The sequence below is a fragment of the Enhydra lutris genome, unplaced genomic scaffold (genome assembly GCF_002288905.1).
Source record: "Enhydra lutris kenyoni isolate GAN:26980312 unplaced genomic scaffold, ASM228890v2 scaffoldscaffold24, whole genome shotgun sequence".
NCBI lineage: Eukaryota > Metazoa > Chordata > Mammalia > Carnivora > Mustelidae > Enhydra > Enhydra lutris.
In genome coordinates, this window is record NW_019154108.1 from 10527942 (window position 1) to 10552384 (window position 24443).

Below are 24443 nucleotides of genomic sequence, written 5' to 3' on the forward strand. Positions count from 1 at the left end.
TACCCAGTATCTGAAGAAGCTGGATGTTCAGATTCAGGTCAGATGCTAAAGGACTCTGGATTTCACTCTTGAAAGCCCTGTTTCTTTGTGAAATGGAAGTATCATTGTCTTCCTCGGCAGGATTTCTGAGACCGAATAAGATCGCTTGTGAAATTACCTGGCATTCTCGCTTGAAAAATTCTTCCTGCTACATGTCATTTACTCATTTTTTTAAAAGATTTTATTTATTTGAGAAAAAGCGAGAACGCAGGCGCTCGAGAGGAGATAGGGGCTGAGGGACAAGCAGACTCCATGCTGATCACGGAGCCCAATGCAGGGCTCGATCCCACAACCCAGGGATCATGATCTGAGCTGAAATCAGAAGCTCAACCAACTGAGCCACCCAGGTGCCCCTGTTCATTTTTTTCTTTTTTTTTTTTTTTTGAAGACCGTTTTTTTAGAAGACTTTTCCTTCCCTTTTCTCCTGATTTCTATTCTCCAAGCTAAATAGCCCCAGATCCTTCAGTCTTCGTTCATCCATTCAGCATATCCTTGTGCTCCTTTGGCCCCGCTGGGATTTACATTCTAGAGAGGAAACGGACAATAAACAACACAAATGATGACTAAGCAAGTCACCTGCTGTGTTAGAAGACAGGAAGTGCCACGCAGGGGCTGGGTGGTGAGACAGGCAGGGTAAGAGGAACGAGGAGATTGGGGGCGGGTGCTGGCGGTTCATTTACTATGGCTGTATAACCAGTTACCCCAAAACTTCATGGCTTAAGTCAACAACGATCACTTATCATCTCCCATGGTCTCTGGAGATCAGAAATTTGGGACAAGACATAGTAGGGTGGCTTATCTAGGCTCACAGTGCCTTGGGCCTCAGCCAGAAGACTCGAAGTATGGCCACTGCCATCATCTGAAGGCTCATGTACTCAGATGTCTGGTGGTTGATGCTGGCTATTGACTGGATGCCTCCGCTCTTCTCTGCGTGGCCTTTTCCATGTGACACAGGCTTCCTCACAAAGCAGAGGCCAGGTTCAAAGATAGAGCTGGTAGAAGCCATATTTTCTGTTATGACCCAACCTTGGAGGTCATGCAACATCATTCCCACCACATTTTGTTGGTCAAGGCAATTTTGAAGTTCCAAAAGCGTTTGAAGAGAAGGAAAGTAGACCGTGCCTGCTGATGGAGACACATCAATGTCACGTCCTGAGAAGAGAATGTGGAATGGGAGACATGTGGGTGCAGCCATCTTTGGAAAGTGCAGTCTGACGTGGTGGGCAGGGTGGGTTCCCTGATGTGGTAACACATGAAGAAAGATTTGAAGGAAGTAGGGGAGTGAGCCACGTGCCTACCTCTACCTGGGCCAGAGCGTTCCAGGCTAAGGCAGGAGCCTGTGCAAAGGCCCTGCAGCGGGAGTGAACCAGGAGCATTTAGAGGCTAGTATGGCTCAGTGAGAGTAGCTGAAGACCAATTATAGTAGGAAGGGTGGTCTGAGGTAGAAGGGAGGATACATGGGAGGCCTTCCAGTCCACTGTAATTACTTCAGCTTTTCTATGAGATGAGAAGCAAAAAGGAGGCGTTGGGTTTTCTGAGCAGTTGTGTTTTAAATGAACCACTCTGACAACCCTGTGGAAAACAGCCTGGGCAGTGGGGTTGCAGGCTGGGGAAGGACGACAGAGGAAGGACGAGTTAGGAGACTCTTCTAGAAACCCAGGCAAGAGGGGTTAGTGGCTCAGACAGAGACAGTGGCGGTCAAGGCAGTGGCGACAGGCGGCAGATCGTGGATGCATTCTGGAGTTACAGCCCGGACAGTTTCCTGATGGATCGGCTGCGTGGTGTGAGAGAGAGAGGAGTCAGACATGCTGGGGCCATTGCATGGACAGAACTGTCATTTTCTGGAAGAGGGAAGGCCAAGGAAACACAATTTTTCAGGAAAAGATCAAGAATTTAGTATCTAAGTCCAAGACCTTGATTAGATATCCAAAAAGAACTGTGGAAGGGGTAGTTGGATAACTAAATACAGATTTCTGGAGAGAGGTCTAAGCTGGAAATAAAAATTTAGGGGTCCCGGACATTGTGATGTTATTTAAATGGTGCTCCTGGGAGATAACAGCCAGAGACAGAGGGTAGACGTGGAGGAGCCCTGAGGCATCCTGCCTCTGAGGGGTGAGGGGAAAGGGAAGAAACCAGCCGAGAACACCAGAAAGGCATGGCCAGGAATGTCCTGGAAACCTCCAGAAGAAGGTACACAAAAGTGAAGGATATAATCACTGCTTTGATGGGTCAGGAGAGAGGGGACTGAGAACCACACCACTGAGCTATGGCGCAAGCCATCAGCAGCCGGGACAAGAGCCCTTCTGGAGCAGCTGGGGGTTGGATCCCACCCCCCCACCTGCCCATGGAACGTGCTCAGAGGCAGGGGGAGGAGAGGAGCCAGAGAAAACAAGGATAGACAGCTCTTGCCCTGAGTTTTGGGCAAAGATGAGCAAGGAAACAGAACGGGAGCCAACCACGGAAGAAGAACCAAGAAGAGGTTGTGTTTTTCCTTTAAGACAGGAGAAACAACAGCATGCTTGTATGCTGTTGGGAATGATCCAGTATCTTCCAGAATGAAAATCTGGCCTTGCAGGAGAGAGAGAGAGAAGGGAACCCTGGGATGATATCCTTGGGAGGGCCCTGCATATGATTTGACTTCCAGGGCCCTCGCTCTCCTCCACGCCGAGTGGGGTGTGGGTGGGCATGGGTGCTAGGAAGAAACCTGGAATGAATCCAGAAGTGAATATATCAGAGTTGCTGCAATAATGTGGCCTCGTGGCCACCTGCTTTGATTTCCCACCGCCCCCCCCCCCACCGTGCGCTATAACAAGAATATGGTCTAAGTGTCGCAGAACGTTTGTGTTGTAGGAGAGACGATGTAAACTCCCAGCACTATAAATGATGCCGGCAACTGCTCTCCTTCCCCATCTGCCTTCTCTATGCCACCTTTGTTGGCTCTGACCTTCACCTCTGGTGCTTGCCCTTGAATTGCATTTTTTCTTAAAGATGTTATTTATTTTTCTGGGACAGAGCACAAGCAGGGGAAGAGGGGCAGAGGCAGAGGGAGAAGCAGGCTCCCTGCTGAGCAGAGAGTCCGATGCGGGGCTCGATCCCAGGACCCTGAGATTATGACCTGAGCCGAAGGCAGACGCTTCACCGAATAAGCCCCCGAGGCCCCCCTATGAATTGCATTTTGTATCAAAAGACACCCCCCAGGGGTGCCTGGGTGGCTCAGTGGGTTAAGCCACTGCCTTCGGCTCAGGTCATGATCTCAGAGTCCTGGGATCGAGCCCCGCATCGGGCTCTCTGCTCAGCAGGGAGCCTGCTTCCTCCTCTCTCTGCCTGCCTCTCTGCCTACTTGTGATCTCTCTGTCAAATAAATAAATAAAATCTTAAAAAAAAAAAAAAAAAGACACCCCCCCACCCTGGCACAAATCCCCGTTTTCCACACAAGGAGCCCATAGTCTCAGCACTGTCCGTCCGGGCTGGACTATGTTCTGTTTGGTGTTATGTTTCCAAAACCAGGTTGATTTATGTTTCCCCGTGGCCCTGGGCTGTGTGTTTTTCTTCCACAACCACACACAGAGTGAGCCTTGACGGGTCACCACGTGGTCCTTCACCAGGGTGGTTGGGATTTTACAAGGTGTTCAAATTTCTAAATAACTCGTAAGGCCTCTCACACCGGAGTTCGTACCAGAGAAGCTGCGGGATCATTAGCCTTGTAGGCACTGTTGTTCCCCCAAAGACGGACCAGCTGCATCCACGCTTATGGCTGAGTGCGGATCACAAACCAACCTTTAGAAATCGCGATTGCAGATTGCAGTGCAATCGTATGGCTTTTTTTCCTCTCTGTATATAAGCGATTCGGTGGCTCATTAGGTTCGCTGGGCAGTAGTGAGGGGCCACTGCCGAGCCCTCGGAGGACAAACAGGGAACTATCAAGCCTCAGGAAGAACCAGAGGTTCTTTAAGAGAAAGAGGATAGAGAGTAAGCCTGGCACATCGGATTGGACATTGGATCGTACTCGCCCCTCATTGTCCCTCTTCTGCATTCTTTCCTTCCAGAGCGGCCCAGAAGCTAAACCTGTCTTCTAAAAAGAAGAAACATCGACCTTCCCCCCCGTCCGTGGCCGAGCCCCCTCTCTTCGCCACCAGCTTCAGCGGCATTCTGCAGACCTGCCCTCCCCCGGCACCCCCCTGCCTGCTGAGGGCCGTCAACAAGGTGAAGGACACGCCAGGCCTGGGCAAGGTAGGCGCTCGGCGAGCGGGTCGCGCCGCAGGGGGAATAAGGGCGCAGAGCCCGGCTGGGTGGCTGACACCGAAAGGTGACGGGGAGAACAGGAGACGGACTAAATTCACTTGGGAGGACCATAAACTTTGCTTTGGTCACGTGCACTGCGTATCCAACGAAGACATTCCAGTTACTGGGGGTCCGATCGGGCTCGGGCAGGAAAAAAACTGCTGTGCGGTGTTTGACGTGACTGTAATGGTTTCAGACGAGACCAAAAGACCGCAGGCAGGGGCAGGAGCCCCAGGGAAAACACAAATCCTAGGAAAGGAGGCCCGCCCGCTGGCCAAAGCTATTAGGAGATGGGGCTCAGCTGGGTTGGGGGTCACATTGTTTTCTGGTGTCACCCCCAAGTGCTCTGTGCTGATGTGGTGTCCGGGTGATGTCACTGTCGCTTTTGCTCTCCGGCTAGGAAATCAGCGGAGACTTCTAAAGATAGTTGGCTCCAGAAAGGTGGCCGTTGTACCTTTTCTCCTTTCTGCCGCGTGTAGGATGGGGCACATCCTTGCCGGCGTCTCGCCTACCTCAAGTCATTCGCCTGCCCTTCTTTCTGGAAGGTCGCAGGTCTGGCTGAACACGAAGAGGGCCCAGCTCTTACTGTGGCCCTCTCCCCTTGACCCAGACTCTGCTGGTCAGGTTCATGGTCTTCCCATAACTCCGAGTCCTTCTGGAGTTTTGGGCCTCTACCCCTTCCCTGGGCCCCTTCTTCTTCCTCCCTGTCTCTCTGCCTTCTCCCGTGCTCTCCCCGCCACCCCCACAGCCCCAATTTCACCGCCCTGTTGGGAAAGTTATGTTATGTTAACTTGTTATGTTACTTGTTATATTACTTGTTATGTTACTCTTCCCGATGGCGTTTAAACTTCAAGATTATGTTGAATAGAGCAATGCTGACTCCAGTGGAGTAAGCATCCAGTTCTGGAATATTCCATGGCACGGGGCAGGGTAGACAGCTGTCAGCCAATGGTTTTCCCAGCCCCGAAGCAAAGTAGGGAATAAAGCTGTCCTAGTCTCACCAGCCAGGACAGAGATGGTGAAAACCTTACAAATCAGGATCCCTCTCTAGGGAAGGGCTCACAGGGGGAGCCACTGAGGGAGAGCAGGGACATCCTCAATGGGGCAATTTTGGGTGGTTGACAAGCCACCTTCTGGGGAGGGTGGGCACAAATAAACACAGGGCGTTCAAATCTTTATTTTTCTTTGTAATTGTGTTAAGATACCTATAAGGTGATGTTTACCATCTGAGTCATTTAAGTGGATGTGGGGTTTTGTTTTGCTAAGGAGTTTGGAACTTTAATGCCGGAGCTGAACTGCCCTGGGCAAAACGGACTTAGCGTTGTAGGCTCCTTCTGGGACAAGGGGACCAGGTCACCAAGGGACTGAACCAACAGAGTGTCACCGGCCAAGAAGATGACCCAGCACTTGCATCAAAATAGATTGGAGGGCATTGCTCAGCTAGAAGTGGACTAGATAGTATTCTACACACATACGCAGGATTATAAATAAGATAAGTAGGTATGAGACCAGGGACAACCACAATTAAGATTATTATTGTTAGTAAAGGAAAGCTTGCAAATACACTTATTTTTTTAATGAGATCCCATATGCTCCTTCAAGTGCGAGAGAAAGGGGTGACGGGGCCCCAATTCTCTGACCAGGAATGGTAGGAGGTCCTGAGTGTGTCTGAGGTGGTGTGTCACGGACTGGGCCATCAGACTGCGCGTCCCAGAAGGTGACAGTGTTGGGGAGCCTGGACCTGCCGTGGGGGCACCCAGCCGCCTGACCTTGAGCAGGTGCTCGTTTCCCACACCCCTGCTTTCCCACCCCCTGCTGCTTCATCATAAGGAGCTGCAGTCCTTCCCCACATGGAGGGACTCACTCTCATCAATGGAGCTCCGTTACAGAACTTCAGTATTAACAGATCTAAGAAATACGGTGGATTTGACTACGGAGCACAGCGGGTGCCCTCTAGGAATCCTGAGGCTGGAAGTAGGGAAGCCTGATGGAATTGCCAGAAGCAAGCCCAGCTCAGCCCCACCGTCTTGTGCCTCAGCCGCCCCAGGACTTCCTCGGGAGACCGGGGAGGTTTTCACTGGTGCAGGAGAGGCTGATGGGTTTATTTAGATCAAACGCTCTCCTTTCATGAACAAAGTAACTGAGGCCCCCAGAGGGTAAGAGGTCGTCTGGTGCCCCCTGAGTCAGGAGCATTAAGCCGTTTTATTTTCTAGGTCTCACTGGGCTGCCACGAGATGTACATGAGTTTTAAAATTTGCCTTACCTTGTCTCCAAGAATGTGTGGGGGTCGCAGTGGTAGCAAAGGAGGCTGGGAGAGAAAGGGCAGGGGGAGCCGCGAAGAGCAGACACACAGTGAGGTCGGAGGTGCTCCATCGCACCCCCTGCCGGGGCCAGCAGCTCCCCAGACCGTCCATCCACCCAGCGTCCCTGCGGCCACTGAGCACCGCTTGAGACCAGAGCTCTTCGGGACGCCATGGCGATGTAAGACTTTACAAGTAACTTCAGTGTACTTGAAGCTCAAGTTCAGCAAACACAGGAAACACCCCAACCTCATCTGCATCTGGGGCTCTCCCGGGCACACTGCCGTTATTCCACGGGTACCTGTTATGTGGCAGGCACAGTGCTGGGCACTAGGCTTGCAGTCGCCGACACACAAGGCAGAATGCCAGTCCTCACAGCACTTAGAACCTTGTGCATTATTCCAGTCAGTCTTAGGAATCTCACCAGTAGGGTGAGAATCTCACCAGTAGCACGGCTCCGTTAGTTAAGCGTCAGACTCCTCATTTCAGCTCAAGTGGATCAGGGTGGAGAGATGGAGCCCGGCTTTGGGCTGTGCACTGGGTTCCGCGTTGGGCGTGGAACCTGCTTAAGATTCTCTTTCTCCCTCTGCCCTTCCCTCCCTGCTCACACACGTGTGCTCACGCACACACTCAATCTCTTAAAAAAATCTCTTTAAATGAAATCTCACCAATTTGGATCAAAATGAAGGACAATCTGATTTAAGGAAAAGTTGGAATTACTTCCAAGTAATATAAACAAAACTATACTAAGTGGTCTTGTAGAGACATTCTTAATGAATAGATAAAAATGATTAGTGGACGAAAGCAGCTTAGTCCCCGTTTGTATTTCATTGGTTTGGCTTATATGTAAATGATACCTCTAATCTATTTGAAAATGGCTCCTTCTCCTAAGTCAGTAAACGCTCCTTGTGAAATTTATTTGCACAATTAATTAAGGTCCATGATTAAGATTCATTTGTTAGTTGTCACAGCTTAGTGTCAGAGCTCTTTGTCTTGGATTACAAGCTTCTAGAGCAAATCACGTTATCTGTTTAACTCCCTGAGTGTGAGGCTCTGCCGCCATGCCTCCCGTGTGCGGCACTTTTGAAGACGAGACTGGTAATGGTGACAGTCATGTCCCCCCATACATTGGCTAATTCTCCTCTTGTCAGGAGAATACCCAAAGGGAAATCCATGAAGCACGAAGGCGCAGAGGAGCCTTCTTTTTCCTTTAGAATTTCTGGGAATGCATCCAAAGCACGCCAGGAGAAACACTCAGCCCGTCGACCCCCAGTCGTGTTTTGGGAATATAAGAAAACTCTAATAGGTGAGCGTTAGCTGCAAGAGAACAGGTCCTACAGAGTATGGAAAGACCCCACAAATTTGGATGGAGTGATCATGAAGAAACATGATGGAAAATTAAGCTGGGACAGGATGGGGAGGGCTTGTCATTCTTGAGTCACTCGGGGATCATCTGGAGAGGTCCTGAGTCCCAGCAGGGCACAGGACAGCGGAGCTGGTTGGCTGCTCTGGGCACATCCCTGTAAAGGAAGGGGGGAGGGGCGTCCTGATCTCCATGAACTCGAAGTTCCTGTGACAACGTTTGCCTGGCTTCAGCCCCCGCTCCTGTGCCAGCCATGCTGTTCCCTGCTCCTGGGGATCCGTCCCCCTCACCATCCACCCGCACCCATCCCTGCATTTCTCCGGGGCTTCCCCGAGATGTCTCCTCTTCGGGCCATGTAGCCCAGAGGCAGGCGACTTGGTGGGGTCCTCGGAGCTGTGATTTAGAAACAGACTTGCTTGTCTCCTGTGCAGTCGAGGCTGGGGCTGTTTGCTTGCTCTTCTCAACCCTTGATTTTAACCCATCTGTATTGTGTTCATCACTATTTGTCACACCCAGTAGCAGCATATTTTGACCTGCATTGAAAGGTATGGGCTCTAAATTCTCTCTCTCTCTCTCTCTCTCTCTCTCTCTCTCTCTCACACACACACACACACACACACACACACGTCCGGTGTCACCGCCAGCTCCTACATTGTCTACATTAAGCTTCATTCTAAACTGTCTCTTGTTTGATATGGAAGCTCCTAGTGTAGAAAAAAAATGATTAAAAAAACCATGTGAGCTTCTTAGTGCAGACTATGTCTTTTACAGATTTATAAGCCTTTTTACGGTCAAAGCCATCCGATTAGAGGCACACCTGAGAGATGTCGTTCGGTTCCAGACCATTACAGTAAAAGCAAAGATCACAGTGAAGTTGGCCAAATGAATTTTTTGGTTTCTCAGCGCATATAAAAGTTATGTTTATATGATACTGTGACCTATCAGGTGTGTAGTAGTGTTATGTCTAAAAAAAAGCAGTGTACATCCTTAATTAAAAGTACTTTATTGCTAAAAAATGCTACCCATCTGAGCTTTCAGGGAGTCGTAATCTTTTTGCTGCTGGAGGGTCTCTCCTCCACGTTGGTGGCTGCTGACTGGTCGGGGTGGTGGGCGCTGAAGGTTGGGGTGGCCGTGGCGATTTCGTAAAATAAGACAACAGTGAAGTTTGGCTCATCGATGGACGCTTCCGTTCATGAGGGATTTCTCTGTAGCATGTGATGCTGTGTGATAGCGTTGAACCCGTGGGAGAAATGCTTCTAGAACTGGAGTCAGTCCTCTCAAACACTCCTGCTGTCTTATCAACTTAGTTTATGGGATATTCCAAACCTTTGTTGTTGTTTCAACGATCTTCACAGCATCTTCAGCAGAAGTACATTCCATCTAAGAAACCACTTTCCTTGCGCCTCCATGAGAAGCGACTTCATCCGTTCAGGTTCCATCATGAGGTTGCAGCCCGTCCGTCCCATCCTCGGGCTCTGCTCCTGATTCTCGTTCTCCTGCTCTTTCCTCCCCGTCTGCCGTGACTTCCTCCCCTGAAGTCTTGAACCCCTCAGAGTCCCCCCTGAGGGTTGCGGTCAACTTCCTCCAAACCCCTGTGAATGTTGATATTTTGATGACTTCCCATGAATCACAGATGTTCGTAATGGCATCTAGAGTAGATGAAATAGAAAGGTGAATCCTTTCCAGAAGGTTTTTGATTTAATTTGCCCAGAGCCATCAGAGGAATCATGCTCTGTGGCAGCTATAGCCAAATGAAATGTAGTTCTTCAGTACTAAGACTTGAAAGTGCAAATTACTTCATGATCCATGGGCTTAGAACGGATATTGTGTTAGTGGTCATGAAAACAACCCTAATCTCATTGTCCGGCTCCATCAGAGCTCTTGGGTGCCCAGGTGCATTGTCAGTGAGCAGTAATGTTTTGAAAGGAATCTTTTTTCTGAGCAGTGGGTCCCAACAGTGGGCTTAAAATCTTCAGTAAACGAGCTTGTAAACAAATGTGCTGTCGTCCAGGCCTTGTTGCTGTGGTCACAGAGCACGGGCAGAGTAGACTTAGCCTCCTTCTTAAGGGTCCTAGGATTTCTGGAATGGCACCTGAGCGCTGGCTTCCCCTTAAAGTCACCAGCGGCACGAGCCCCTCACAGGAGAGTCAGCCTGCCCTTTGAAGCCAGGCGTTGACTTCTCTCTGGCTGTGGAAGTTCTAGATGGCATCTTCCAGGGCAAGGCTGTTTCGTCAACACTGAAATCTGGTGTTGCGTGTGGCCGCCTTCATGACTTCTCGGAGCTGGATCTTCTGGAGAACTTGCTGCAGCTTCTCTGTCAGCACCTGCTGCTTCAACTTGCACTTCTGTCCAGACGACTTCTTTCCTGAAGCCTCGTGAACCAACCTCTGCCAGCATCAGACTTTCTTCTGTGGCTCCCTCACCTCTCTCAGCCTTCCCAGAGTTCAGTCAGGGCCTTGCTCTGGGTGAGGCTTTGGCTTAAGGGAATGTGGTGGCTGATGGCTCTTCTGTCCAGACCACCGAAACGTCCTCCATATGCACTGTAAGGCTGTTTTCGCTCTCTTCTCATTCATGCATTCTCTGGGGTAGCCCTTGTTTCCTTCACGAACTTTCCCTTTGCGTTCACAGCTCAGCTTATGCTTGGTGCTAGAGGCCCAGCTTCCATCCCACCTCAGCTTCCACACGCCTTCCCCACTCAACTTAATCACACCTACCTTTTTTTTTTTTTTTAAGATTTTTATTTATTTATTTGACAGACAGAGATCATAAGTAGGCAGAGAGGCAGGCAGAGAGAGAGGAAGGGAAGCAGGCTCCCCGCTGAGCAGAGAGCCCAACTCGGGGCTCGATCCCAGGACCCTGGGATCATGATCCGAGCTGAAGGCAGAGGCTTTAACCCACTGAGCCACCCAGGTGCCCCCTAACTTTTGATTTAAAGTGAGACACATGCGACTCTCCCTTTCACTTGAACACGGAGACCATTATAGGGTTATTAATTGGCTCAGTTTCGGCATAGCTGCATCTCAGGGAATAGGGAGAGAGAGATGGGGAACGGCTGGTCCGTGGAGCTGTTGGAAGCCACAGGTTATTTATTGATCAGTTCATTGTCCTAGATGGGCACAGTGTGTGATGCCCCAATTACAATAATAACAAAGATAACAGATCGCCATAACAAATAAATGAAAAAGTTTGAAATATCGGGCAAATTACCAAAATGGGACACACAGACAGGCGGTGAGCAGGTGCTGTTGGGAAAATGGTGCCAGGAGACTTGTCACAAACCTTCGATTCATAAAAAACGCAATGTCCGGGCAGTGCAATAAAATGAAACACAGTGAAACGAGGTCTGGCCATGTTGAACCCCTGGGACACTGTGGGGAAGAGGGAGCCAGGATTTCTGATATCCTGATTACAAGATGAGCACAAGACAGAAAAATTTGATTAAAATCATTTTTTAAAGGTACTCCTGTAGCTCTTATTTATTCAACAAGTTGGAATGGCTGGTGTATCTCTCCCTCGTTCAGGAAGTGATGCCGGGTTATGTGGAGGAGAATTTCATGCCTTTCAGCCTACCAAGGTCCAGGTTATTTAAACAGTCTGTAGATTGTCAAATTCCTCATTATTGGTTCAATCATTCTTCATCCTGAAGCTTTATCGGAGAGAACGGGGAAAGACCCGGCCAGCCTTAGACATTCATTTCAGGTATATATAAATGATGGAAAATTCTGGATCCCGCTACTCACTCACCAGCCACTACTCCATCCTCAAATGCTACAGATGGGAAATGTGACTCGTGAGCTCTCTATTTCGGTGTGCTGGAGGGGGGCGGGAGCAGGGGGAAGAATGCGTAAATAATACTGCATAAATAATACAAAATAATTCATCCGGACAGCTAGCCTGATAGCTTTGTAAATTAAGTTGTCAGCTCTTCTGCGGAGTAAACTCGTGTGACCTTCTACTCCCTAATTACAGATATTCCTTTCTCTGCTCTGCTGGTTTTGCTTGAGGCGGCTGAGCTCTTGTTACTGGAGTTTGGTTCTCTGTCCTTCCTTCCTTTCTTATTCTGACTCCTCCTCAGAGCTGCACCTGAGGAAAGGAAGCTTGGAAAAAACGTTCCAACTGGTCCACCTGGGTGGGTCCTTACTTTCCCCTCCCCCACCCCACGGAGGTTTCCACGCAGTCCTAGCACCCTCCCATCCCAGACTCTAGGGGCTTCTCCAAGGACCCAGCTGCTTCTGGAGCAAACCCGGATGTCCTCAATCATGGGGGTTTTCGTCTACACCTCCTAGGAGGCCACTCTTAACATTAAGCAGCTCTCATTCTTGCAAAAGAGAGGGAAGTATTAGAAGATATTCTCCATTAAAGGCCACTTGGACAGAAAGGGTCCCAGTAAAACACATATAAAGAAAGTGGGGTGGGGTGCTTGGGTGACTTAGTTGGTTAAGAGACTGCTTTCAGCTCAGGTCATGATCCTGGAGTTCCAGGATTGAGTCCCACATTGGGGTGTGGGGGGGGCGGTCCCTGCTCAGCAGGGAGTCTGCTTCTCCCTCAGACCCTCCCCCTCTCATGCTCTCTCTGGCTCTCTCTTCCTCTCTCTCTCTTAAGTAAATAATAAAAATAAAAATCTTAAAAAAAAAAGAAAGAAAGTGGGGCGCCATTTTGCTTTTCATTCCTAGCGTGAGTGCCTTTAGTACTGCTGGCCAACTCGTATGGAGGTAATTTGCCGTTGCCTTTATAATCAGAAGGAAAACTAGAAGGGTAAGCAGCACATTTCAGCTTCATTAGATCTGATTTTGGACAGGAGGGTGCATCACCATATATAAAATACTCCATTCGGGGCTCTCTTTGCCAGGGGTTATCTACAAAGAACAAACTGAATGAAATGGTTCGCAGGCAAGCAGGGAGGAATCATTGGGTCCTGTGGCCCGGAATTACCTGTTTTATGTCTTGGTCCATTATTGAAGTGTTGAGAGCTCAGGAAAGGGAAGAGATTCTTAGATCCATTTTCTTCATAGAGCTGCACTGTCCAGTTCTCTGAACTTCCACCTGCCTTAGGTGGAGCAGGGGGCCTTCTGAAACTTTCTGGCTCAAGCTCCAGAGATGGGAAGTCCTCCAGACCCTGATCTCCACGGCCGTGCTGCAGAAGAGACCTCTGTGGGCAAGGGAGCTTTGAAATCCTTGCATTCCTGCTGAAACAGCTTCTTGGTTTCTCTCCCTAGGTTGTAAACTTCTTGGGAGAAGGGAATCATGTTCTTTCCATCTTTGTAGCTCTTCGTGGCCAGCTTCCTTATTATGTGGGAGAAGGGAGAAGTTATAGCTTACGAAGCTGATCAGTCATGAAGGCCTTAAAGCACAGTTTGCATGAACGATGGTTAATCTTTTCCTCCATTTTGTGATTTTTCAGCCTCAAGTCTACCAGCTTTTTTTTTTAGGGTATTTTTTTAAGGTATTATGGAGATGGTAGGCATTGTGTGTATGTGTGTGTGTGTGTGTGTGTGTGTGTAGACATGCAAGCGTATAGAAAGAGAAAGAGGAAGGTGATTTTTCTGAAGGGACTGTTTAAAGGTGAGAAACCTGTGCCATAATTGGATAGGTTTGGGGCCTCCTGGAATACCTGTAATCCTAATTAGCATCCTGACTTATGGAATGAAAGCACGAGATGAAATGAGGGAATTCTCCCTGGAATAAATGCCACGTTCTCAATTAACCAAAGGGCAGTAAGATGGATTATCATGCCAGAATAGGGCTTTTGATTATTCTTTGTCCAAAAACCACATTTTGGTCAGGCTCAGCACAATCAGACAATTACTGATATCAAAAGAATGGGAGTAGTAGGTATATTTTAAGCTAACATTTCTCCAACTTACCTTTCTGGGTCTTTCTCTTGCTAATGGCTGCAAGGAAAGTTAATCATGATTTGCTATAATTATCCCATCAAAAAGGGATTGATAGTAATACCATATAAAAAATGGTGAGTCCAAACTGCTGAGTTAATTAGAAAGTTTTCCTTTGTGCCTCAGAGAAGGAAATGCTGTTCTAGCTTCCTGAATGACTCGCATAACAAAACGTTTGAATTCCTTTCTAATGCTTCACTGAACGAAAATGAATCATTATGGAAGGGGGGAAATCATTCAGATGCATTCTTAAAAGCAAACCATAATTTTCTTGAGATTGCTAAATAGTTGCTGAATTAAAAGTCCTTCCATTACTCATTCTCTCCCACGCCTTTATGAGTCCATCTCAGCTCTGTTCTGTAATACCCTCTGAGCCCGTTTGGCTGCTGACCAAAATACTGTATTATAGACTGGGTGGCTGAAATGAGAACTTATTTCTCCCAGTTCTGGACACTGAGAAGCCCAAGGTCAGGGTGCTGGCAGATCTGGGATCCAGGGAGAGCTCCCTTCCTGGCATCCACATGGTGGTCATCTTGTCATATCTCACGTGGAAGACAGGGGAGGAGAGGGGGAGAGGAAGCTCTCTCATCTCTTCTTATAAGGGCACTCATCCCACTGGTGGGAGATCTACCCTCCTGCCTTAATTACCCCAGTGGCCCTCCCTCCTAATACCATTACCTGGGGATTAGCATCTCGACATAGGAATTTGGCGGCCTATGGCGGCCGGGGTGGGGGGGGGTACCCACTGGCAGTCCAGTCCACAGCACTGACCTCTAAATTCCAGCACTGAATTAGAGTACTTGATCTCCCAGATAAACAATCAGAAATAGAACCATTAGAGTAGCATTTAGTGTTGGGGACGGGATTCCTTTCACATTCTTTTCCTGTTGGCTTGGTCTGCTCTGTGCTCCAGGCAACGGCCAATGACTCGCATAGACACTTTGTCCCCTGGAGCTGAGGTCTCTTTGCCACCACTGGTGAGATACTCGGTGGGTTCCTTACCGGGGCACTGTAGCAGCTGTAGCGAACCCGAGACTTTTTCTTGCCAAGACCAGTGATGATAAAATCAGTCTCTGTTTCCCAGGGCTAGCTCTTTCGGTTTGCAAATTCAGTTCTCTCATTCCAGAATGCAGGCTTGCCGGCACATGGCAAGGGAAGGAGCGCTCTTGCCTGCTCCATCCTGATGCTCCCCGGTGGCCCGGCTTACTTGCACTGCCTTGAAGACCCAATGGGTACGCACAACCCTTAGCCTGGAGCAGTTCAGACCCGATGTGGGGCAAAAGTCAGAGGACTGAGACGGTGAGTTTGGGTCAGCCGTAGTGGTGGATGAGCTGCTGGGGGCCAGGCACTGGGAAAGCCTCAGGTCTGTTGTGGAGCGAGGTGAGAATGGGATGGGGCCGGCATGTTACCTCCAGACACACTGCCAGTCATCATCGCTACACAAAGCTCTTTCTCTCTGAGCCTCAAAACAGGAAGCCCTCGATGGAATATTGTGACTTTTTTTGCAGGGAAAAAAAGAGGAGACTCTTTTCTCCCAAGGGTTATTTCCTTCAGCTGCTTGGCCAGATGCTCCCTGACCGTCCCCAGCTATGATTTGGGGAAGGAGGAATAAGAGCCTTTGGGAACACCTTACCGCGTGGGGGAGCTGACATGGGGTTTGCTACTCTGCCTGCCTCTTACTCCATCCGCACTCTGTAAGAAGTGGAGAAAGTAGCACCCCCATAGGACTCCAGGACAAATAGAACAATTTGGACCGCCACTGGCTCCACAGCCCTGAAATGGCCCTGTGCTCTGGTTACAAGTGTGATAGGTAGGGTGTCACATAAGGAGTGGATGTGGGAAGCCCAGCCCAGGAGGGGATGCAGGAAACAAAAGACCGTGATCCCACCTTCCCCAGAAAGCTTGCTGTCATCTACAGGTCTGCTCAGCCTTCACTTGGTTGGTTCCTGCCATTCCAATGGATAGTGCAGGAATGCCATTTCCATGGGAACGATTTCCCTGGTTAGGGGACCCAACTTTCTCTTCTTTGTATCTAGTACCTTTTGGATGGCTGATCTCCATCATTCACTGTTTAATGGATCTCTGTTGACTATAAACTTCTGGATGGCAGGGTCACCTCTCTCTCGTCCCCTTTCAAAACCAGAGCACTACACAGGTGCTCAGTTAATGGTAGGTATATTAGGGTTTTCAGGGAAGCAGAACCAATAGGATGTGTGTGTGTGTGTGTGTGTGTGTGTGTAGGCTGACAAGTCCAAGGTAGAGCTGCAATTCGAGTCCAAAGAGTCTGCTGGTAATTCCCTCTTCTTCCAGGCAGGTCAGTCTTTTTTCTAGTAAGCCTTCAACTGATTGGATAAGGCCCACCCACAACATGGAGGGTAATCTGCTTTACTCAAAGTCTACTGACTTAAATATTAATCTCACCCAAAAAACACTGAAACATTTAGGATAATGTTTGACCAAACATCTGAACCCTGGCCCAGACAAACTGACACATAACCTTACCATCCGATAGGTGAATGAGTGGAAGGATGGAATCATGCCCTGGGTCTCCAGTGGCCTGTGGTGATCCTTCACTTCTGTGTGTGATGCCTACAACTGCTGTCACCTGGATCCCCTCCCTTGACCTTCAGCATAGCCCTGAGAGGTGGGCAGTAGGGAGGACGTGGCTAGAGTTGACCCTACTGGTAGACAAGAGCACTGAGATTCAGAGAGGACAAGAGAATGACCAGATGGGGAGACCGTGCATTTTGTTTCCAGTGTTCTCTTCCTGATCATGTAACAGAGATCAGCCGTTTCCTTGGGCCAGGCACTGGTGAATCCTCATTTCCACCCTGGGGGTAGGGTCTGTGATAATCACCCCTCTTTTACATCCCAGGAAGCTGGGACAGATTTGAGGCATCTGCCTGAAGTCAGTGACATACCTGGTCCACGGTGGAGCTGGGACACGAAACCCAGTTCCGTGACAGGCTCCCTGTACCACTACACGATACCGTCTCTCCGCACACTTCCTGTGTCATTTGGTTTCAGAGAAGGCCTGGTGTGCAGACGTGCCCCACTGCAGGGGTGCAACGGTATGTTTGGGGTGTGGACACGAGGCTGGGTCAGGTGAGGGAGGGCCTCCTCTGCTGCCAGGGTCCCACTGCTCTCCCCTTCCCTCGACATCTCAGAGAGCTTTGCCTTCGTCACTGTGTTCCTTTATCCCCTGCACCGAAAGCTATACCGGTGTGGATCGCCTTCTGTGGTTTCGGGGCAATAAAAACAAATTACCAGCGAAAGTAAATTAATATCCAGGATGATATTTTAAAGGCCCAAACAAGCAAACAAACAAACAGAAACCTGTTCTGAATTCTATGGGAGAAAGAGCCCTTGCACATCAGCCCAGCTCCAGACTAGTGAGAACTCAGGGCCAGAGCTGGTGGGGCGGGGGACGGGACCCCTGAAGCTCACTGGATATTTAACCCCATCCTGGACTGTACTGAGCTATCCGGGTGATTCAGTCCCAAGAGAGTTCTGTCTAGAACAGCAGATCAGGGACAGAAGAAATGGCTGCATTTCGACTTTTGTTTAAAGACGTCTGTCTTGAGTGTGCTTTGAGCGATGGTTCCTGGAGGCAGTGTGAGGAGAGGGCCCACCCTGAGCCCCTCGGGCCTGCCCTCCCTGCTGCCTGCTCTGCCTCCTTTTCCCTCACTGTGGGTCTGCTTTTCCAGATTTGGGTAAATGCCTGCTCCCGTCAACATCCCGTATCCACCCCACGCCGGCTCCCTCTCCACTCTGACGTTCTGGGCTGTGCTAAGCCCCAGCACGGGTTCTTCTCCTTAGCTTGTTTCCTTCACCAAGTCTTTGGTCTGCATGAGACTTTATACCTCTTTCATGTCCCCCAAAGGCTTAGCTGTACAGCTGGCAAGGAAAATCCGCTGAACTGAAAGACGTTAAAATACAGAGCATGGGGACACCTGGGTGACTCAGTAGGTTAGGTGTCGGACTCTTGGTTTCGGCTCAGGTCATGATCTCAGGGTTGTGAAGTCAAGCCCCTTGTTGGGCTCCACACTGAACATGGAACCTGCTCGGGATTCTCTCTCTCTCTCCCTCTGCCTCTCCCCTTGCCTGCATCCTCTCGTGCTCTCTTTCTTTAATAAATAAAAAATATAGAGTATGATGATTTCATTTCATGATTATTTCTCCTGCTTTTGCCTCCTTTATCCCTCATTCATTTATCCACCACCCACTCACCCACATGTCTGTGCAGGTGACGGATACGGCATGCATTGCGGACCTGCCGTATCCTAGTTACTTTGTGACTACTCAGATGAGTTTGAAATGACCTCTGTCCTTTAGAATCCCGGAAACTGCTATTCAAGAGAGTTAAAAATCATTCTAGGTCGACAACGCAAACTAAAAATACCTATTATTATTATTATCTTCACCTTGCTGGCTTATCGTGGCAGATAAGGCTGAAATTTGTGCAAGATAATTGGTTTCCTGGGGAGTTTTCTCCCTTACTTCTTTCTACTGAGTACACTGTGTTATTCCTGCAGGATTCATACTGCATTGTGATGGCAACTGATAGTGTAGCAGGAAGGAAAGAACGTACTTTTGTTTCATTTTTTAACACACGGATTTACTACTGCAATTCCCCTGCAATTAGTTTGTATGAATGAATCACGGCAGCACGTGAAGCATTTGTATTCACACGAACTCTTTCCTGGGAGAATGCACCTGTCCTTTGCTTATGGAGAGAATTGTGCTGAAAGCATGTGCTAAGGAAATTGTACTTTCCCCTCTGAGGTGGGGTGAAGTGAGGGGCTTTGTTCAAGGTCAAAGAGAATGCCGGCTCCCGCTCTGGGTTGTGCCTTCCTACCTTGCAAAATTCCAGTGTTGCCTCCTTTGCTTTGGGAATGCTCCTGTTATGATGGGGAGACTGGCAATTGTAATAGGTCAGGTTCTGAAGTTATCCTGCAAAATATGTGTATTTGCAAGGGGAATAGTCTGGAGTGAGGAGGGGAGGAGGGGAGCAAAGGAGAATGAAAAGGGTTTTGTATGAATTAGAAGTTTTTTTAGTTTCAAGCAACACAAACGCAAAGTGTTTTAGAAATGTGAAATGACGAGGGGTGTTGGCAGCTCCTGGTACGAGACCATGGAATCAGGGAGCCCTGGAGCAAAGATGTGCTGAGTACTTCATACTCTCTCTCTCTGTCTTCAGTTCAGACCAGCTTTTGCCTCATCCAGCGGCTTACAGCTCTCAAGTATTATTACAGTTTTCCCCAGACCAGACATGGTCCAACCTTCTCTGGCCCTAAGCTTAAAATTCCAGGCAAGGGCTGGCGTTGGCCTAGGTTGGGTGTGGGGGGACTAAGAAAGCGGCTGCTCCCGCTGGGCTGGAGTGAGAAGGAGCATGTCCAAGTAGAAGATGATGCTGCCCTCCCAGAAGGAGACAAATGAAGGTCATCCCCTGCATTTACAGGTGCTTTGTAGGAAGCATGAATTAGCACCTAGGAGGAGAGGTCAGTGTGGGGAGATGAGGTGCCTTAAATTCAAACATAACCCGTGTCAGACCCAAGCCGTAGCTATTGAGCCTTTGCTATGTGCTCGTGAAATAAGGAGTTCTCTGGGAGTTCCTGTTGTGGACCACTATTGCACAATCATTGAGCAGTTTCTAGGGGAGAAGAACCATGTGGGTGTTCAAGAGAGTTTAGAGCAAAGCCGCCATGGGAGTGAAACAGGGTGATGGGCATTGGGGAGAAAATCTAAGGCCTTGGACACCTTGGAGGAGGACTTGGGTGTGGCTACACCAGCGAGCACCAACATCCTTGTGGATCTCGGAGGAGATGGACTCGCAGCCCTGGGTCAGAGCTCAGGCTTGCAGGAGGCACTGGTTCTGGGCGGGCTGTCTCCCTTCCACCAGTTAATGCTGGCCATGATCAGCTTCCTCTGTAGGACAAATGTTGCATAGAAATGCCCGGATTTCAGCCACATCAATCTTGATGACAGTGTTCATCTCTCCTTCTATCCATTCCCACCGTGGCTCACCACAGCCATCCCACTTCCCTAGTGGTGGGGGGCTCCTGGCCAGAACGGCTCAGACTGCCAAGTAAACCCTTGTAAGATGACATTGTGAAACATACAGCGGAGTGGCAGTGGAACTCATTCCACAAGTACTCGGAGCCCACTCAGGAGTACCAGGCATTGTGGGGAAGACACCTGCTGTGCAGTGGAAGCAAAACACACGGGGGATTTTTTCAAATTTTAGATTCTAGAATTTTCCAAATCACTTGAATAACATCAATAATTGGTCTTCATGGGTATTCATCTTCAGTCAGTGGAAAAGCTGAACAGGTTCGTAGATTTTAAGTGGATGTGAAGCCTGAGAAAGGCTGCAGATCTCTTTAAAGAAGGGTGGCCAGAGGCAGCTCTCAGCCTCTTCGCTTTTCTCATCACCACCGGCAGCGTGAGGAGTCGGGGGCGTTCAGGTCAGTGTAGTGGACAGAACGTGGAATTAGAGAATGTGTGTTGGAATCCCAGCTCTCCTCCTACATTTGCTGGGTGACCTCAAGGAGGTGTCTTGGTCTGTTCAGGCTACGCAACAAAATACCACAGACCGCGTGGCATTCTTTTCCTTTTTCTTTTTTTTTTTTTAACATTTTATTTATTTATTTGACAGAGAGAGAGAGAGATCACAAGTAGGCAGAGAGGCAGGCAGAGAGAGAGAGGGGAGGAAGCAGGCTCCCTGAGGAGCAGAGAGCCCGATGCAGGGCTCGATCCCAGGACCCTGGGATCATGACCTGAGCCGAAGGCAGAGGTTTTAACCCACTGAGCCATGCAGGCGCCCCGACTGGGTGGCTTTTAAACAAAAGAAATTCACTTCTCTCAGCCCCGGAGGCTAGAAGTGTGAGATCAGGGTACCTGTGTGGTCTGGTGGGGCCCACTTCTAGGTTATAGACTTCTTTACCCTCCTGTGGCAGAATGGGCTGGGGGACTCAGTGGGGTCCCCTTTATAAGAGCACTAGCTCCATTCCTGGGGGCACCACCTTCATGTCCTGATCGCCACCCCCATGGCCTCAACCTCTTAAATCATCACCTTGGGGTTCAGTTTCAACACATGAATTTGAAGAGAACACAAACATTCAGTCCATAGCAGGAAGACACTTATTTCTCTGGGCCCTGAGTTCCTTATCTGTGAAATGGGGAAAGTAATCATCCTTCCTCAGAAGGTCATTGTCAAGTGTCCAATGACTGCTGGACAAAATGAGGTGCGTGGCCGACCTTAAGCTCTGGGAAAGCCTCCTCTGTGGGGCCTGCAGAGCTCATAATGTGACGATCCAGATCAGGGAAATTGGAACTGAAAGTCCTGATGGTCCCTGGGTGTGGAAGCTTCCAGTGGTTGTTCAGGAGATAGGTACAGGGGGATGGGAGTCCATGCTTAGGTCTGGAGCTAGGATTTATATGGTAAGGGGAAGACGCACAGGTCAGGTACAGATATTTTTGGGTAAAGGTCCAATTTGAGGCCAATCTCAGAGACTGTTCCTTCAACTAGAGGTGAGACGTTTAGCCAACAGTCCTCCATGGTCAAGGGGTCAATGACACTCGGGGGCATGGTAATAGCTTTTCCTAGGGGTCTGGTTCCTGGCAGCCTTGGGTTTCAGGGACAAGAAATCCATCTTGGATACCAAAAAGGCCCTTGACTCTTAGAAAGCTAGGGTCCAAGGATCAGAGCCAGGGCATGAACTGCCTAGATGCTGGCCCAGCAGGTGACTCCCCCGCAGCTTCTCAGGCTCCTCTTGGGAAGGACAGCAGGGGACAGAGCCTGGATTATGCCCACAGCTGCCCTGACACGGTCCAACCCAGGTGCTTCATGCTGCTCCCCTCCAGCTAATCACAGGATCCCCAGCCAAACTGTCCCTTGCCTTCCCTCGAAAATCCAAATTACTCAGTCCAGCGCAAGGCTGCTCCCCGCCCTCCAGCCTCACACCGCCCCCCCTCCCACCCCCTTGGACTCCACTGACCAGCTTCCAGTGCTGTAAGGAGGGCCCTCGTCCTCTGGCTTCCAAACCTTTGGTCATGCCACCTCCATCCCCCACCCCACTTTCCTCCTTCAGACTTGAATTTGGGTGTTGCTCCCCGCAGGAATTTTCCCTCTGTTTCCCGAAGCCTCTTACTGGACCCACAGCACCGTGTGCGGGTTCCAACACTGCATTTATTCCGCTGTGTTGGATTTCACCTAGGGCCAGTCCCCGCGGCTCTCTGAAGGCGGAGATGGTGTCTGACCACGCCCCACCCAGGGCGGAGATTACATCTGACCACGCCCCACCCAGGGCGGAGATTGTATCTTACCACGCCCCACCTAGGGCGGAGATTGCGTCTGACCACGCCTCGTAGGAGGCGGAGATTGTGCCTGACCACGCCCCATCTGGGGCGGAGATTGTGTCTCACTATGTCCCATTCCACCGTCCCTCCCCCTGCCCCTGGGTGCTGCATAAATGTTCACTCAGTATGAAAGACATAAAGGTGCGGGGACAGGGTGGCCACCAGGTCCTTTTCCCGCCTGTCCTCTCAGAACTCTGCTTGAACGCTTGCAGCCACCCTTTGCTTGAATAACAACGGAATGCTTGAGAAAGACACACTCATTTGGAAGGCGAAATGCATGATCTTGTCACTCAGACCTCCCTCCCAGTGTCTCACTTAGCCCTGGGCTTGGGAAGTGCTGATAAGGGGAGAGGGTTAGTCACGCATTTCTGTCCAGGTGATTTAGTTTTACAGAAGAAGCTCTCAAATCTGCGGTGGGAGTCAAGGCAGGATTTTTATCAGATTACAAGAATAACAACACATCATTATACTACTCCTGGTGTTTTCTCAAAGCCTTGACATACGCAGGCTCATAGGACTTAAATTACAATGTAAGGAATTCTCATTTTACTACCAAATGGACAGTGACTGACAACAAGTTTTGTTTTCTTCTTGGGCTCCGCTATTCTTTTCCATCAATATTTTTTACATCTTGGAGCCAGACAAGTGGTTTTGATGCCATGTCATGCTCCTGTCTGCTCATCTGCCCTCGGCTGGGCCAGGGGTGCGGTGCGTACCTCCCCATCCCTGGTTGCCCTGGACAAATGCTGCCGTTCGTCCCCTGAGGCTGGGCTCCCAGGTGACCTGCCGCCTGCAGCCCCTCCCGCTTTGAACCCCCTGCTCTAGCGGTGCCTGCATCCTGTGCGGACCGTGAACTGTGCAGGAAGGGGCCGTATCTTTCGTGGCCTGTCTCAGTACTTACTCATCTGGACAGGCAGAGCCCCGCTGCTTCAGTGCACCGAGCAGCTGTTGTTTGCAGTCTCCCCTCTTGGAAGGAGACCCAGACGCCCCCAGGTTGCGGCCCTGGCCTTTACTAAAGAGCTTTCCTTCTGGTTAAGAAAAGAGATAAACTGATTGAGATCTGTGCGTGATGCTGGGCCCGACAACCTGCTCTTCCGTCTCCTTGCCGGGGGAGAAAATGTAGTTTACAGTAATATTTCGTTTTAATTCTGCCGTGATACTTGTTTTAAAAGTCCTAGATCACCGGATGTTAATCCTCTTATTATCTCCTGTGGCTAATTATATTAGAAGAAGGACAGCGAGGGAACTTGGATTTTGTGATGATTTCACAGAGTAGGGAGGCTTAAAACATCTCACTTAGACTTCCCGGAGGTTCTCAGGAAGCCTTCCGTTTCTGGGAAAATGCAAACGTGTGGAACCTGGCAGTCTCCCCCTCCGGAGGGGGGAAATCTGACATGTGGATCTCCGGTTGTCAGACCTGCTGTCAGAGGAGCTGTCTGCCCCCGGAGACATCCTTCCCTCCGGCTGCCAGCTCCCTCTCGCCGCCACCTCTCGCTCCCTGTCCCAACAGGGTTTTTGTTTTTTTTTTTCCAGATGAGGAGGACCAGCCTCTCCGCCCGGGTAGCCTCCCCGAGACAGCCCTGTACTCTGGAATGAACACATTCTGGACTTCTGGGTCTCCCCTTCAAAGCCCCAGTCCCCAAGGGGAGCCAAGCTCAAGGGGATCGCAGGCCACACCCTCCTCATCCCAGGGGAGGCCCCGCTGGCAGCAGCCAATGCAGACGTGGTCAACAGAGGGGGGACCCCAGCGCCTTTGAGGGGAAACCAGAGCTGCCCCGCCGAGGCTCATGGGTGTTCGGGGCCGCTGGGAAGCTTTTCAGCTCGTGGGTGGTTATTTGTCATGAGGGCCATTCAGCACACAGGAGGCAGTGCCGAAACCCAGCAGCCCAAAGCGATTTCCAGCTGGATCGTGGCTGATTAGTAATGAACCAGCAACGGTGCAGCCACGAGCTGACAGCAAGTAGGGAGTGGAAGGGGAGAGTTGGACATTTGGGGAGCCATTTGGTGTGTGTAACGCTCCCCTCCCGGGGGGAGAGCAGACCTGAAAGAGGGAGGCAGAGTCATCTGTCTGCACACAGACCAGGTTAGCTGAGGGGTCCGCTGGGTTCCTCTGCAGAGAACCTCTCGAACCGTCCATCATTCTGACTCGGCATTGATATTTGCATTCTTGCAGGAAATGGGAAAACGTTCTTATTTCTGCTGAGATGA

At 49.9% G+C, this 24443-nt stretch overlaps 1 protein-coding gene across 1 annotated transcript in view; it reads left to right on the plus strand.

Annotated features, from left to right (window-relative positions):
• LOC111150862 (kinesin family member 26B) overlaps positions 1 to 24443 on the plus strand; it is a 433341-nt gene that overhangs the window by 306263 nt on the left and 102635 nt on the right. Inside the window, exon 5 of the mRNA XM_022508503.1 lies at positions 4086 to 4269. Within this exon, the coding sequence (XP_022364211.1) occupies positions 4086 to 4269 (184 nt within the window). The remainder of the gene's footprint in view (positions 1 to 4085; positions 4270 to 24443) is intronic.